The following is a 14,237-nucleotide window of genomic DNA, read 5'->3' as shown; positions in this document are numbered from 1 at the left end:
CACCAGATTTCACAAGTCTACTTATAAGTTTACTGCCCACAGTAAACCTCTCCAAAAATACAATCTTTGTTGTTGATGTATTACCTCACATATACGCCTGACTGATCCTAACATTATGGCTAAGCCATAAATAAATTAATCTCTCTGGTACACTCCTCACCTGGGCTGAGATTAAGTAATCAACTATCAATGGTCTTGGAGCAAGTTCTGTCCACAGTTTGTATCAGACGTTGAAGGCAACTAAGAAACTCTTGAGCAGATAAATAATACGTTAAATTCAATAGCCACCCAAATTTAGAACTATATATGAGAAGCAATGTGGCCTAATGGTGCTCTTCACACAGTAAGCGCTCAATAAGTACAATAGATATGATTCCATGGATAGAGCATGGACTTCAGAGTCATAAGGACCTGGGTTCTAATCCTGGCTCTTACGGCCTTGGAAAAGTCACTTAACTTCTCTGTGCCTCAGTTACCTCTTCCGTAAAATGGGGATTAAGACTGTGAGTCCCATGTCGGCCATGGACTGTGTCCAACCCAATTACCTTGTATCTACCCCAAAACTTAATACAGTGCCTAGCATAGTAAATGCTTAAAAAATATCATTGGAAAAAAACGTTGAGGAGTTAATACCATCTCATTCGGAGAGACTGTTAACCAATGTGAACATCATTGAACTTCCACAATCGCATTATGCAAGACGCCAGAATGCATGAGAAGTTATAGTTCCTTGGCCACCACCTAAAATATTGGAATTTTAAAAATCTTAAATCAATTTCCAAGAAAGCAGATGGATTTATGAGTATAATTGAAGAAGACCAAAAAGAAGAGAGGGTTTCAAAGTGCTGTGATGGTCTGGGACTGCACAGAGCAGAAGGTAACTGCCAGGAGGTGCAAAGCCATATGGGGAAATCCATTTGTCCTGTCAACCACTCATAGAGGAGCCGGTTTATCTGATAATATCACTGGCTAGAACCCAGTTGATTCTGGGGAAGAATTGCTACTAAGAAGAGGTGAGAAGAGGGAGAGAAGAGGAGGAGAGAAAAACGGAACAGACATCCTCTTGCCCACCTCCTCAAAACTGAAGACATTTGCCTTGGCTGAGGAATCAACTTGAAGGCCTTCTACCAAAGAGAAAAGATACTTGGATGTTGCTAATCTATGAGATAATCTAGGTTAAATTAAAGACATCAGGCTATGACTAGTCTGCAGTCAAACCAGGTTTTTGTTTTAAAGTTTCTATTGCCTTTTAAAGTCTCTACTGCCTAAGTACCATTGCCAATAACTTCCATACTCACAATTGAGGAAAACCTTAAGAGTCTGACTTGAATAGTTTTGTGTATAGAGTAAAAACTATAATATCTCTTTGCTATAATGAAGGGGGTCTGTGTGTGAACTCACTACTCTGGGAAGAGGATGCTACTCCTTTCAGGAAGGAACTGAGGCAATTAGTTACCTCCCCAAATGTCCCTGAGCGCATGTTTTGGAGGGGAGGGGAGGAGGAGGAGGGAGACTAGCACAGTGCCATGGATGGTGGTGGCAGATTACCTGGACATTATTGGAGCACACTAGATGGAGCTCTTCCTAACTAGATAAAAGTCCTCCTTGCCTCTGGTGCAGTTCTAATTGGGAAAGGTTGTCTTTGTAGGTATTTCCAGGCTGCCAGCAGGTAATACAATCCTTGCTTGGTTCTTTGAATTCAAGACCCATCTCCCCCATCAGACTGTGCTCCAAATGGGCCCGGGTGATCAAAAGGCCACAAGTGGTTTTGCTCTGGACTGCCCTGCAGTGGCTTCAACCAGGGGTTAAATGAGGGGCAACATCTCCTCTGAAGTGATGGAAATATCACAGGTGCATCAAGGAGATCACAGCGATTTACAGTGCTACAAGGTCTTGTGAGAAGGAAAAAAGAAAGCAGGAGTCTAAACTGGATACTTCACTGAAATTGAAATGTCACTCTCAGTCAGCACAAACATCTACTTCTGCAGTATCTTATAGATTCATAATTATATTACAATTCCTCATTTTTAATAGTGTAAGGTTTTGCTGTGAATTACTTTAATACATGTTACCCAACCATTTAGTGACTTTTATCATTACAGTATATAGGACATGAAGGGGTTTTTTTATTTTTTTTTCCTGAGGTTCTGGAAATGGATCCTAATTTATAACATTATTCAATCAATCAATGCTATTTACTGAGTACTTACTGTGTGCATAGCAATGTAGTAAGCACTTAGGAGATTACAATATAACAGAGATGGTAGATACTTTCCCTGACCAAAATGGGCTTACAGTCTAGATGGAGAATGAAAGTCTTTAGGAAAATGTAGCCTACGGTTCAATCATTCAGGATACAACTACAATTTTCTAGGAATGTAATAGGGTTGAATTGTAGAATATGCTTGTACAGTGCAGGCAGTGAGGGTGGGGGAGAAGGGGGTGGAAGGACCGGGGTCCCCCAGGACTCAGCCTTTCTTTCATTCAACCGTATGACTCAGAAGGACCCGGCTAATCCTGGATCCTCCACTTGTCTGCTGTGTGACTTTGGTAATTTACTTCACTTCTCTGTGACTCAGTTACCTCCTGGAAAATGGGGATTAAGACTGTGAGTCCTATGTGAGACAGGGATTATGTCCAACCTAATTATCTTTCATTGACCCCAGCACTTAGTACAGTACCTGGAACATAGTAAGCACTTATATACCATAATTATTTTAGAAGCAGGAGAAAGCAATGTCTTTGGACTACAGTGAGAGGAAGAAAGAATACTTTTCAATGGAACAATAGCAGGACAAGATAAAATAACTGAATAGTCCCAAGAAAAACAGTATGCTCTGAAAAGTGGTGCTAACAATGAAGGCATATGGCATCTAGCTGATTTTTGTGTCTATTTGCCAGAGGCCATTGCATTTTCTGCAGAAATTGGTTTCCCAATCCAAGTTACACTAAGCATTTACTTTTATTTATATAAATATTAATTTGTGTAATTTCAATTTTGTTCTGTGAGTTTCATATAGTTTGAAGCCAACAATTTTCTAGAACTTCTTACTTGGGAAGAGTATCCCATATGTTCATTCTTTTTTCCAAATGCCAGCTTGACACATTAATTGATATTAGGAAATGCAAACTATTCTATCATAAGCAAAAAAAGGTAATTTTAAAAATTAATATCCTGAGGACCATCTGCAAGATACAACAGAAGAAAAAATTAACTTCATTTTGAGTCAGCATTGAAGATTCAAAATGAGTACCCTTTTTTTAATCACAAAGAAAGTACTCTAAATGACCAAGAGAGAAACTGCAGTGAATGCTTTTATTACCATCTCCATGGTAACATGTGCAGTAACAGGGCCCGGTGGACTGAAATGGAAGCCACAGATTCTCAATTTCTAACCCAAGCCCTGCCATTAACTTATTGTGTGGGCCTCTGCACACCACTTTACAGGTTGGTGGCTCCATCTCCTTTTCAGTAAAAACAGATATGAAAATACTGCCCTGCCTCATAGAAATGTTGAGAGGTTTAGGACTCAGTAAATAGTAATTTTACTGAATTATTTATTACTAGTATATGTAATCTAAGATAGTGTATGTTTTACTGTTCTTTCATTTGACCCCTCCATTTCAGCCACTTCTCTAAGGACAATATAGCTACTTTCAATTTTTCCTTTTTTTTCTTTTAGCAGATAAACAAATTTGATGAGAATTCTGTAGAATCCTGATGAACTTACTTTCTGTCCAATATTTTTAAGTAAAAAATGCTCAAAGATCCATTCAGTAGAAACATATACCTAAAAAAAGGTGCTATGACTTTAAAAAACCTAATACTTACTCTATTCTTCCTTCCTTTCCTCCCATCTCTCAGAAATGAAATGGAAAACACTCATGAAGCTGGGGTAATTAAACATTACACAAATTCCTACAGAAATCAGGACAATTCAGAGGATACAATCCTTATATTTTCAGGGTCCTTTTCATATTTAATGTGTTATAGGTCTAATTCTATTTACAAAGATATCAGTGGGTTTTTTACATAATGAAAACTCAGAGCAAATTTCAAGGCAGCATGCCAAGGAATAGAAAGTGGCAAGTGAATGCCATTTGGAAGAGTTGAAGATTCAAAACACAGAAAAAAACAGGGGGTGGATTATCTGATCAGCCATACACTGTTCTCTTAGCAACATCTACTACAGAGAGAGCAGCTTTAGTCTCATTATATAATAGGATATTTTATTTTTTTCATTCCTGGTACAATTCAGTACCTGGAGGCTTTATGAACAGTGCAAATATGGAGATGAGGAACACAGTAAATATTCTACTGCACACAGTGTAGTCTTCAAGACTGCTGTATACAACAAAGCCAGCAAATGTCAAGAAATGTGACCTCTGGCTAAACGTGTGAAATACGTTGATTTGTACACTTTGAAAAGGATAGTTAAGAGCTAAGCTCCAAAAAGGCTCTTTATTCTCTATATCTGTGCTTTGTTTTTCCCAGTTGACCCCAACTAAGGTTTGAAAGCCCACTGTACATTACAGCATAATTACCCCTGGTGCAGCCCCGCCATTGGAGTCTCTCTCAAGGGAAAGAGCTTAGGGTAGACAATAGTAAACATGGGTTGGCTACATCGGTGACAGTGTCCCAGAGGGCAATACAGCAGCTCCAAGAGACTTTTGGGTAATGAGATTGGAGACAAGAAGTTCAAATCTAGAAAACAACAACAAAAAAACCAAAGTTAGGCACAGAAGTTGAACAAAACACTTCAATTGAATGAAGCTTTTCTTTGTAAATTTGAATGGTTTTGATAACGTAAGTCATTTGTTTGTTCAATACTAAATGTTTGTGGAATTTTAAGAAAGATTCTTTTTGTTGTCTCTTGATGGGAATTAAAAACTCTCAATAAAAGCTGTTCAAAGTTTACTATGAGCAAGGATAAAAAGTAAATGAGCTATAATATTAGATACAAAATGATACATTGGATGTGGAATTGAGATAAAAATAAAAATATCTAAAAAAACTACATGAAACATATATATATATATATTTAGCAAGTTTGCCAACAAAAATTCACTCTTTTTAATATAGTAATAAGATAAATATATTGGTTTGTATTACCTTCATTAATTAAAGCTCTCATATGTTAATATAAGTCCATTTAAGTATAAAATTGTATAGGTCATCAAGAAAGGATTTCATCAACTTCAGTAAGTGGAAGAAAAAAGAGAAGACTGGGACTGGAGGACTGAAGACCAAATGATAGGGCCTTTCAAGTTCTCTAATATAAGTAGCAACCAATGAATTTTGGCTAATAAGTAATAATAATGTTGGTATTTGTTAAGCGCTTACTATGTGCCGAGCACTGTTCTAAGCGCTGGGGTAGACACAGGGGAATCAGGTTGTCCCACGTGGGGCTCACAGTCTTAATCCCCATTTTACAGATGAGGGAACTGAGGCACAGAGAAGTTAAGTGACTTGCCCACAGTCACACAGCTGACAAGTGGCAGAGCTGGGATTCGAACTCATGAGCCCTGACTCCAAAGCCCGTGCTCTTTCCACTGCGCCACGCTGCTATGCATTTAAAAATAGGCTAAAACTAAAATACCCTGCATGAAGTTAAAAAAATAATGAAGAAATTAAAATAAACATCCCTCTCTCCATGAAATCTGGTACTAGCTACATTCATTAGAACAAATGGGAGGAACTTTATAAGCACTACATATTAGTATAGTTTTGTCATGGACACAAATTCAACTTTGCTGAATAAATGATCAGGTTTCCAAAATAAAGCGTGGTGACCCCTGAGAAATGAAACTTACTCCAAATTCACTCTCAACAGTGAGGGGCTAATTCTCTAGGCAACACTATTCTCTCTTGTTTCTAATTGAGAATGTGTCTAATTCTGTATCTCAGAGTTCAAAATTCCATAAAGGATGCATCACTGCTCCTATTTTATCTTCAATTATTTAAAAATTGCATTGAGCTAAGGTGTTAATTTCCAATGTTTGCTTTGCATTGTTTTCTAAATCAAAAGAAAGTAGATGATATAAAAAGGGCTCTCAACTGATTCACATTTTCCTCTTCAATTACTTAAATCTGTCCTACGGGAAACTTGATTGTGTTGAAAACAAGAGAATGGTGCTGCCCAAGCCACAGGCACTATAATCAATTCCTCTGCACAGGTTCTTGGGCCCCAAATCTCAAGACCAAGGCTCGTCATTGTTCCTAATGTACGACTCCATCTTCTCCCATTCTTCATGGCTATTTTCCCTACACTTATCTCTTCTGAAACCTAAATCTCCCAAGTTGTAACTAAACACAAGCATCCCATGTGGGTAGCATGGTACAGAAGCAGAGGAACCATGAGCTAGCTTGCAACTAAGATTTTCATCTGGGGCAGAAATCAAAGAGCTCAGCCATCATGAACAGAATTACCAATGATTGAACATTTCTTTTCTTTTCCATTTCACCAAAGACCATTTCTAATACAATCTAAATTCAAGAAGAACACAACTTTTTAGCCATGAGTCTATCAATAGCATTTACTGAGCACTTAAAGGTATTGAGCACTGTGCTAATCACTTCCATGCAGGAACCACCTTGACACATAGCCAAATATAACTACTCCCAACAGACAATTGTCTTGTACATAACTCTAAAATACCACGAAAAATATCAAAATCACATCTTTACATATAGAATTAAATACATTTAAAAATGCAATCTACCTTTGAGAAACCCATAGTAGGTGTTGTGCAGACTTCTCATGGCTAACTCCTGAAGAGGAAGGACATGATCTGTCTCTGTCCCTATAGACTTAATCTCCGCAGGGAGGAAAACAGTTAACTGCCCTGACGAGAAGGAAAGCAGCTTCGCTTCTGAAACTTGAATGGGAGAGCCACAGCTAAAGAGAGCAAGACATTTACAGAGCTTTAGCAAAAAAGAAAAGGTATTTAATATATCAATATTCAATTTAACTCATGTAAGATAGCTAATCTTTATTTGGTGGCCGCAGTATTAGGGCATCTATGATTTGGAAACTGTGTGCACTCACATGCTCATATCAAATGCAAGAAGATAAAGCTCTTTCAAAAATATTTCCCAAGGTGTTTAACAAGTGGGTGCAACCAGTTAAAAATTAAAGATGTCCTTTACCTTACACCACTAATCTTCGGCAACAAAAATGCATTTCCCCCCTCAAAGTGAACAAAAAGCATGCAGATTTTTTGAATACTGGATTTCCTTGGAATTTACACCTAAATATATCAGCTGAATGAGAACTACAGTCTCAAATTATACCAAATAAACCAATCCACAAGGGGAACAATGAACATAATTAAAGGACAAGGTTACAAGAGCTCTCTCATTTTTACTTGTTTACATATTTACTAAAGACACATTTTCAACTTAGGAAATATGTGACTACAAGACAAGCTTAAGTTGTATTGTTTCTGGATAACTTTTGCTACATTTTTCGGTCAAGTCTTTAAAAAAATATGACTACAAATGGGAAAATAGGCTAAATCTTTATCCACCTCACCTTAGCGCTCTACAGATTTGTTGAAAGGAGCAACCAGACTGCCCTATGGGACATAGAACCCAGTCAGTCCTCTGTTTACAAAGTAATCACTATTCAAAAATGACAGTTGTGGGAGGGAAACTCAGGGAAACAAAATTCTTAAAACCTACTGCTCTACAAATGTGAAGTGAAGGTGAGACGGAGACTATTTCCAGCTTCACTTCTTCATTGCTGTCACCACTGGGTTTTCAGAGTAGTTTTCAATCCTTCCAGTGGTCACACATCATTTTAAAGATATGCTATGTTTAATTTGAATAGGTAATAACAGAAAGTTTTTAAAAATCACATATTCAAGGGAGCTCAAACAGTTGAATACAGTGATGTGTTGACAGATTCCAGAAGCCTATTGATCTCAAATCTAGAAGAAGACACTTGGGTCAGAGATTAGGCAGAAACTGGATATTACCAAAGTCTGCTGACCTTAAGGGTTGGGCAAAGCAAGACTGACTGAGACCCCAAATTCCCTGCTTTGGTGACAACGAGGCCACACTTTAGCACATTAAGGGTAAAACTTGAATCCCACCAGGTGATTTCCTCTACCAAGTAGCCAGAACAGACAGCAGAGTCCAGGCCTTGCATGGGAGGAAGAGTAGGGTCTAATGCCTCCTATTTGCATCCCATGCTTACCTGGAGTAGGGAAAGAGACATTCTCTAGCCCAACTCTGACCAGGGAAACCAACCAACCAGGAAACCAACTCAGGAAACAGGACCACGCACTCACTCACTCAATGAATCATTCAATCAATCGAGAGTAAGAGACACAAGCATCAGACACTTCCTACATGGATGCACAAATATAAATATTTACACAATATGACAAGGATGCCTGAAACATGTCTATACAAAGAAATCCCATGAGAGGGTATAAGTTATGGGGATAACTTTCCCAGAGATCCATGCTTGCATTCAAGGACACATAGAAGCAGAGCTTTCGTCAAATACAGGAGGCAGAGAATGTTAAAGACAGAGTATTTAGGAGAAAAACAGGAAGAAAACAGAACATCAATTACTGATCCATGCAAATAAGTATTTGCTGATGGTAAGCACTGTAATACATCTAAATTGGTCCGCAGAGATTGGCCATCTGAAGTAACTGATCCAGGCCCCTTGATTTTGGATGTGGGGGGTGTTACCCTGTCCCCTTAACTGAATGGCAATGCAGGTGAAAAATTCAAACTGCCTTCCAAGAACAATGTTTCTTGGACTCAGTTCAAGGTGATAAACAGATGAAACAGCGGAACTATTCTACCAAAAAGCAGTTTTGCTCCTTAAATCTCATTGTCCACAATGGCACAGTGCAGCTGGAGAGCTGGGTGGAAGGATGGTTGGAAAGAGACCACTGCCTCATCTGTTTCCAGGCCCTGCACTAATCCAGTAAGGATCCTGAACACAACAGCCTGAATATTCAGATTGAGGTAGTATGCTTTTCATTGCCTACTGTGTGCAAAGCACTGTGCAAGATCTGTGAAGAACACAGTGAAAACAGGTCAGTCCTATCCCACAAAGCGCTGACACTCTTGGTGATTTTAGAAATTGCCTTCTGGGAAATAGTGTCTCAAAATGATTGAGTTCCTCTAATGCTAACCTTGTCCCTGTGCCTCCAACTCATCACCGAACCCTAGCCCACATCCTTTCACTGGCCTGGAACCCCCTCCCTCCTCAAATCTGACACACAATTACTCTCCCCTCTTCTGCATAGTCTTATGGAATGCACATCTCCTCCAGGAGGCCTTCACTGATTAAGCAGCCCCCCCACCCTTTCCTCTTCTTCCACTCCCTTCTGTGTTGCCTTAACTTGCTCCTTTCGTTCTTTCCCCTCCCAGCCCCACAGCACTTATGTGCACATCTGTAACTTATTTATTTATATTAATGTCTGTCTCCCTGACTCTAGACTGTAAGCTTGTTGTGGACAGGGACGGTGTCTGTTTATTGTTATGTTATACTCTCCCAAGAGCTTAGTACAGCACTCTCCGCAAGTGAGTGCTCAATAAATATGACTGAATGAATGAATGATTGGTTGGCTGTTATCATTTCCACAGATTGCCAATATACCAGTAGGTTTACACTTTTCCTAAGAGGGAGAAACTGTGTTATATATTCACCACATGTAAATCTGTAGGATTTGTAAAAGATGTCTTTTACAGACATCCCCAATAGGCTTTTATGCTGGTGTAGGACTGCACTGGGGCCAGGGGGGTGGTGTATTTCCTGCTAACACCCATATTTGCAATCTGTCAATCAGAGCTAGAATGAGACTGGAAAAAAAACCCAGCTCCTTGACACCTGAAGTTTGAGCAACCAACTCTAAATCTGTGGATAGACAGGTGATGACCAGGGAAAGAAAATTCAGTATTATTTGTGAAACAGGAGCTCTGAGGCAACTTTAATATGAATGACCACATAGTCTTACAGAAAGACTAGTTTAAACTCAACAACTCTAGTAAAGTGTAGAGAGAGAGGGAGAGGAAAAAAAAACTCCTTAGAAGTTACTATTTCTCCTTTTGGCTGGAAAACAGTGGAAAATTCTTATTCAAATATGACCTGCAGAAAGATTTAATAACTTCAAGATTAATCAAAACCCCAAACCTAGGGGCATGAGCAGAGATTTAAGCTACCTCAGCACTGACTGGGGAAAAGATCTAGACCTCAATTCACATACCATCTCCTACGATGGCTTTGGATAAGCTTAAAATTTTCTGCGGGGATTTATCCATTTGTAAAATGAAGGCTATAATTCTCAGCAGTGTTGTGAGGATTAATGTTTTAAAAGTCCTTCAAGTTCTACTCCTTAACATCACCCCCTGGCTTCATTCCATATGGCTGACAAGCAATGACAGCAAACATATAGCAGGCTGGATGGGCAAAATCCTAACTCACTACTTTTTTTTCCACAGAAATATTCTAAAATCCTTTACTGTACATTCCTATACTGTGTATTTCATTCTCAAAAAGTGAGGTGGCAGTTATTATGAGAAGAGGAGGCTTTGGAATCTACTTGAATGGAAAAGTACATTTGACTGAAAGGGAGTTTGTGATGCATTATAAATTCTTGAATCTTCACCTTCCATGTAAGGACAGTTTTCATCCAGACTGTGGGATGTGCAGAGTGAATTAGAATAAGAAGGAAATTTTCATTCTATTTTCAGTCGCAGAATTTTAATAGCAATAATGACACATCTGCCTCTCAGCTCATCAGGAAATAGCTGGATAATATCCCATAACTATTATCTTTGGACTTCCAACTAGTCCCTAATATTTACATGTGGATATGTAAGAATAAAGAAAAAAGCTATGGGCCTCAAACTATTTATATGAATAGTATTACTATGGAATATAAAAACAGCTATAAAGCCAGGTTTGTCCCAATAAATCCCAAGCATTTTAGCACCTCACAGACACGTGTCCCCTTCTAGTCTGTAAGCTTTGTGGTCAGAGATGATCTATACGTACTCTACCAATCACTTAGTACAGTGCTCTGCACACAATAAATGCTCAAATAAATACCATTGATTCATTCATTTAAAACATTCTTAAGATTAATCAAAAGGGAAGAATGTGATGTGCAGGCAATTGCCTAGGTAAACTGGTAAGGAAGAAACTAGGACCTTCCAATAGAAAGCATTTCTTTGGTACTCATCAGTTAGTACAGTGCTCTTCACATAGTAATTCCTGAAAAAATTTGATTGAACAGTAAAAGATTAATTGAAAAATATCACACGATCCAGCACATAATAGCCACTCTGACACAGAAGGAAAACTGCAGAAACAAATTAAATACTGAGATGAGGGTCAACCTACCAACACATTTGATTAGTCAGAACAGTCAATATAACCCGATGTCAAATGCAGGTCACTAAAATGTGTTTTTTTAAATCAATCAATCAATTGTATTTATTGAGCACTTACTGTGTGGAGAACACTACTATGTGTTCAGAAAATACAATACAAAAGAATTGGCAGACACATTCCCTGTCCACCTCTTTCAGGGGAAATAAAAGAAATTGACTAAAATTTTAAAATTTGGCCTGGGGAAAAGGAGAAATGGTTCAGTTCACTGTCTGGAACCTGAAAAAAATCCAGTATGAAAAAACATTGCTTGGAATGATTTTGGACTTTTTATTTATCTTCACTGCAACTCCTCTAGAAACCTTTAAAATCAATCACCGGGTACAACACATTTTAAGGTACTTCCCAGTACAGACAAAATCCACATCACAACCAGGTTACGTTTCTTGAAAATATGGTAGAATCAGGTATGGTTGCATCATGGGGGTACATTTTCCAATACATTTACATATTATAAATTACAATCTGTTTCAGAACCAACTTGAATGACAGATGAGCATTATAGTTGAGTAAAAATGATATTGCAGTCCTGCCTTCCCACTCTGCATGTTCAAATTGTTCACACCGTCTTGCTGGTACTCCCTATAATCCCTTTGTCTTGTACAGTATTTCTGTTCTTTCTTTTAACTTTTCTTTTAACTTTAGCAGCAGCTATTGTCATGTCCCCATCCTCCCCTTTTCCTAGCTTGCAGGTCCAACTAACAGCAGGGATGGACCAGGATAGTCTTTTTGGGGGAGGGGTGAGCAGGCAGAGGAAATTCCACTCCCAGTCCATTTCCACTGCCTACTCCCTGCCCCTTTCCACCCACCTTGGGAAACTACTCTAAATCCAAAAGAATAGTTCCAGGTTAGTACTTTGGAAGAAATGGAAAAAATTGGATAGACTCTCAAATCTGGGACTGAGGCAACAAGACCTAAACATTGTTGAGAAGTGGCTCCTCAGCTAGATTAGGAGAATAATTCATTCATTCCATTGTATTTATTGAGTGATTACTGTGGGCAAAGCACTGTACTAAGCACTTGGGAAAGTATAATACAACAAATAGACACATTTCCTGCCCACAAAGAGTTTGGAGTCACAAAGAGTCTAGCGGGGGAGACAGACATTAATATACATAAATAAATAAATTACAGATATATACATACTTGCTATGGGGATGGGAGGGAGGATGAATGAAGGGAGCAAGTCAGGGTAATGCAGAATGGAATGGAAGAAGAGGAGAGGAGGGTTTAGTCAGGGAAGGCTTCTTGGAAGAGATGTGCCTTCAGTAAGACCTTAAAGTGGGAGGTCAGCAATTATCTGTCTGATATGAGGTGGGAGAGCATTCCAGGCCAGAGGCAGGATGTGGGCGAGAGATCGGCGGCTAGATAGATGAGATCGGGGCACAGTGAAAAGGTTAGCATTAGAGGAACAAAGTGTGTGGGTTGGGCTGTAGGAGACTAGTAAGGTGAGGTAGGAGGGGGCAAGGTGATCGAGTGCTTTAAAGCCAATGGTGAGGAGTTTTTGTTTGATGTGGAGGAGGATAGGCAAACCCTGGAGTTTCTTTAGGAGTGGGAAAACATGGTCAGAACATTTTTGAAGGAAAAAGATCCAGGCAACAGAATGGAGTATGGACTGGAGTGGGGAGAGACAGGAGGCAGGGAGGTCAGCCAGGAGGCCAATGCAATAACCAAGGAGGGATAAGATAAATGCTTGTATTGACCTGGTAGCAGTTTGGATGGAAAGGAAGAGGAGGATTTTAGCAAATAATCCCACCACATATTTAGAACAGCATCGATGCCTTTTAAATCTCTCTTTTTGATCTTGAGGGAGGGATTACTGACAAACAGGATACGATATTTTGTTAGCATGTTTTATTGCTTTTGAAGGCACTTTTCACGAAGAACATTACACAGAATGGAATTTAAAAAAACCTACGAATCTGTTAAATAATGACAGGAGGTAACGAACGACATGGCATTTAGGGGAAGCAGCATGGCTCAGTGGAAAGAGCCTGGGCTTTGGAGTCAGAGGTGATGGGTTTGACACCTGGCTCTGCCACTTGTCAGCTATGTGACTGTGGGCAAGTCACTTCACTTCTCTGTGCCTCAGTTACCTCATCTGTAAAATGGGGATTAACTGTGAGCCTCATGTGGGACAACCTGATGACCCTGTATCTACTCCAGAGCTTAGAGCAGTGCTCTGCACATAGTAAGCTCTTAACAAATACCAACATTATTATTAGGTGGATCCAAGACAAATATTAAAATATGAAAAGGTATGTTCTTCACATCTCATCTTTTTTTGGCCCTAATAATAGTAGTAAACAGATCTAATGAGCCAAAATGAAATGCTGTTAGTATACTAATACAATACAATACTGCTATTTTTGCCTCACCAGTCCAATAATCTTATTTGGGACAACTTTCTTCTTACTTTACATAGGCAGAAAATTGATTAATATGACAAAGATTAAAGCCACTTTAATTTCATATTCATCACTCTTAGAGTAACTTCACCAATGGTATATAGTGACACCCACTGGTAATTGGAAAATTGGTAGGTCACTCCAAGGTATTGTTTATTTTCAAAGCGCCAATTTTTCTTTATTTGACAGAGTAAATGCAATATAAAAGTTTAAAGAGAAAGAGTTCTTTTTATTGTACAATGGCAGAGTTGTCAATTTTTATAAAATGAAAAGGAATTAAACTGAATAATACTCTAATTTCTTTTGGATTCACATATTTTCTCTCAATGATAATCAATTATGAGTCTTCAGTGGACCTTTTGTGGACTATTCCTAGCAATGCTCCTTCGCTGTGCAATTTACAAGCTTT

General features: G+C 38.8%; 1 protein-coding gene across 2 annotated transcripts in view; it reads right to left on the bottom strand.

Moving 5' to 3' along the window:
- The window catches only part of LRRC28 (leucine rich repeat containing 28), a 107,817-nt gene that overhangs the window by 9,671 nt on the left and 83,909 nt on the right, over positions 1 to 14,237 (bottom strand). For both annotated transcript variants that reach the window (XM_029064904.1, XM_039912302.1), the window contains exons 8-9: positions 6,724 to 6,899; positions 4,546 to 4,705 (exon numbers count right to left, since the gene is read on the bottom strand). In XM_029064904.1, coding sequence (XP_028920737.1) covers positions 4,546 to 4,705; positions 6,724 to 6,899 — 336 coding nt within the window. The remainder of the gene's footprint in view (positions 1 to 4,545; positions 4,706 to 6,723; positions 6,900 to 14,237) is intronic.

This window comes from Ornithorhynchus anatinus, chromosome 5, assembly GCF_004115215.2.
Source record: "Ornithorhynchus anatinus isolate Pmale09 chromosome 5, mOrnAna1.pri.v4, whole genome shotgun sequence".
NCBI lineage: Eukaryota > Metazoa > Chordata > Mammalia > Monotremata > Ornithorhynchidae > Ornithorhynchus > Ornithorhynchus anatinus.
Note: the sequence above shows the minus strand (reverse complement) of the source record. Positions and strands in the feature narration are given on the sequence as shown.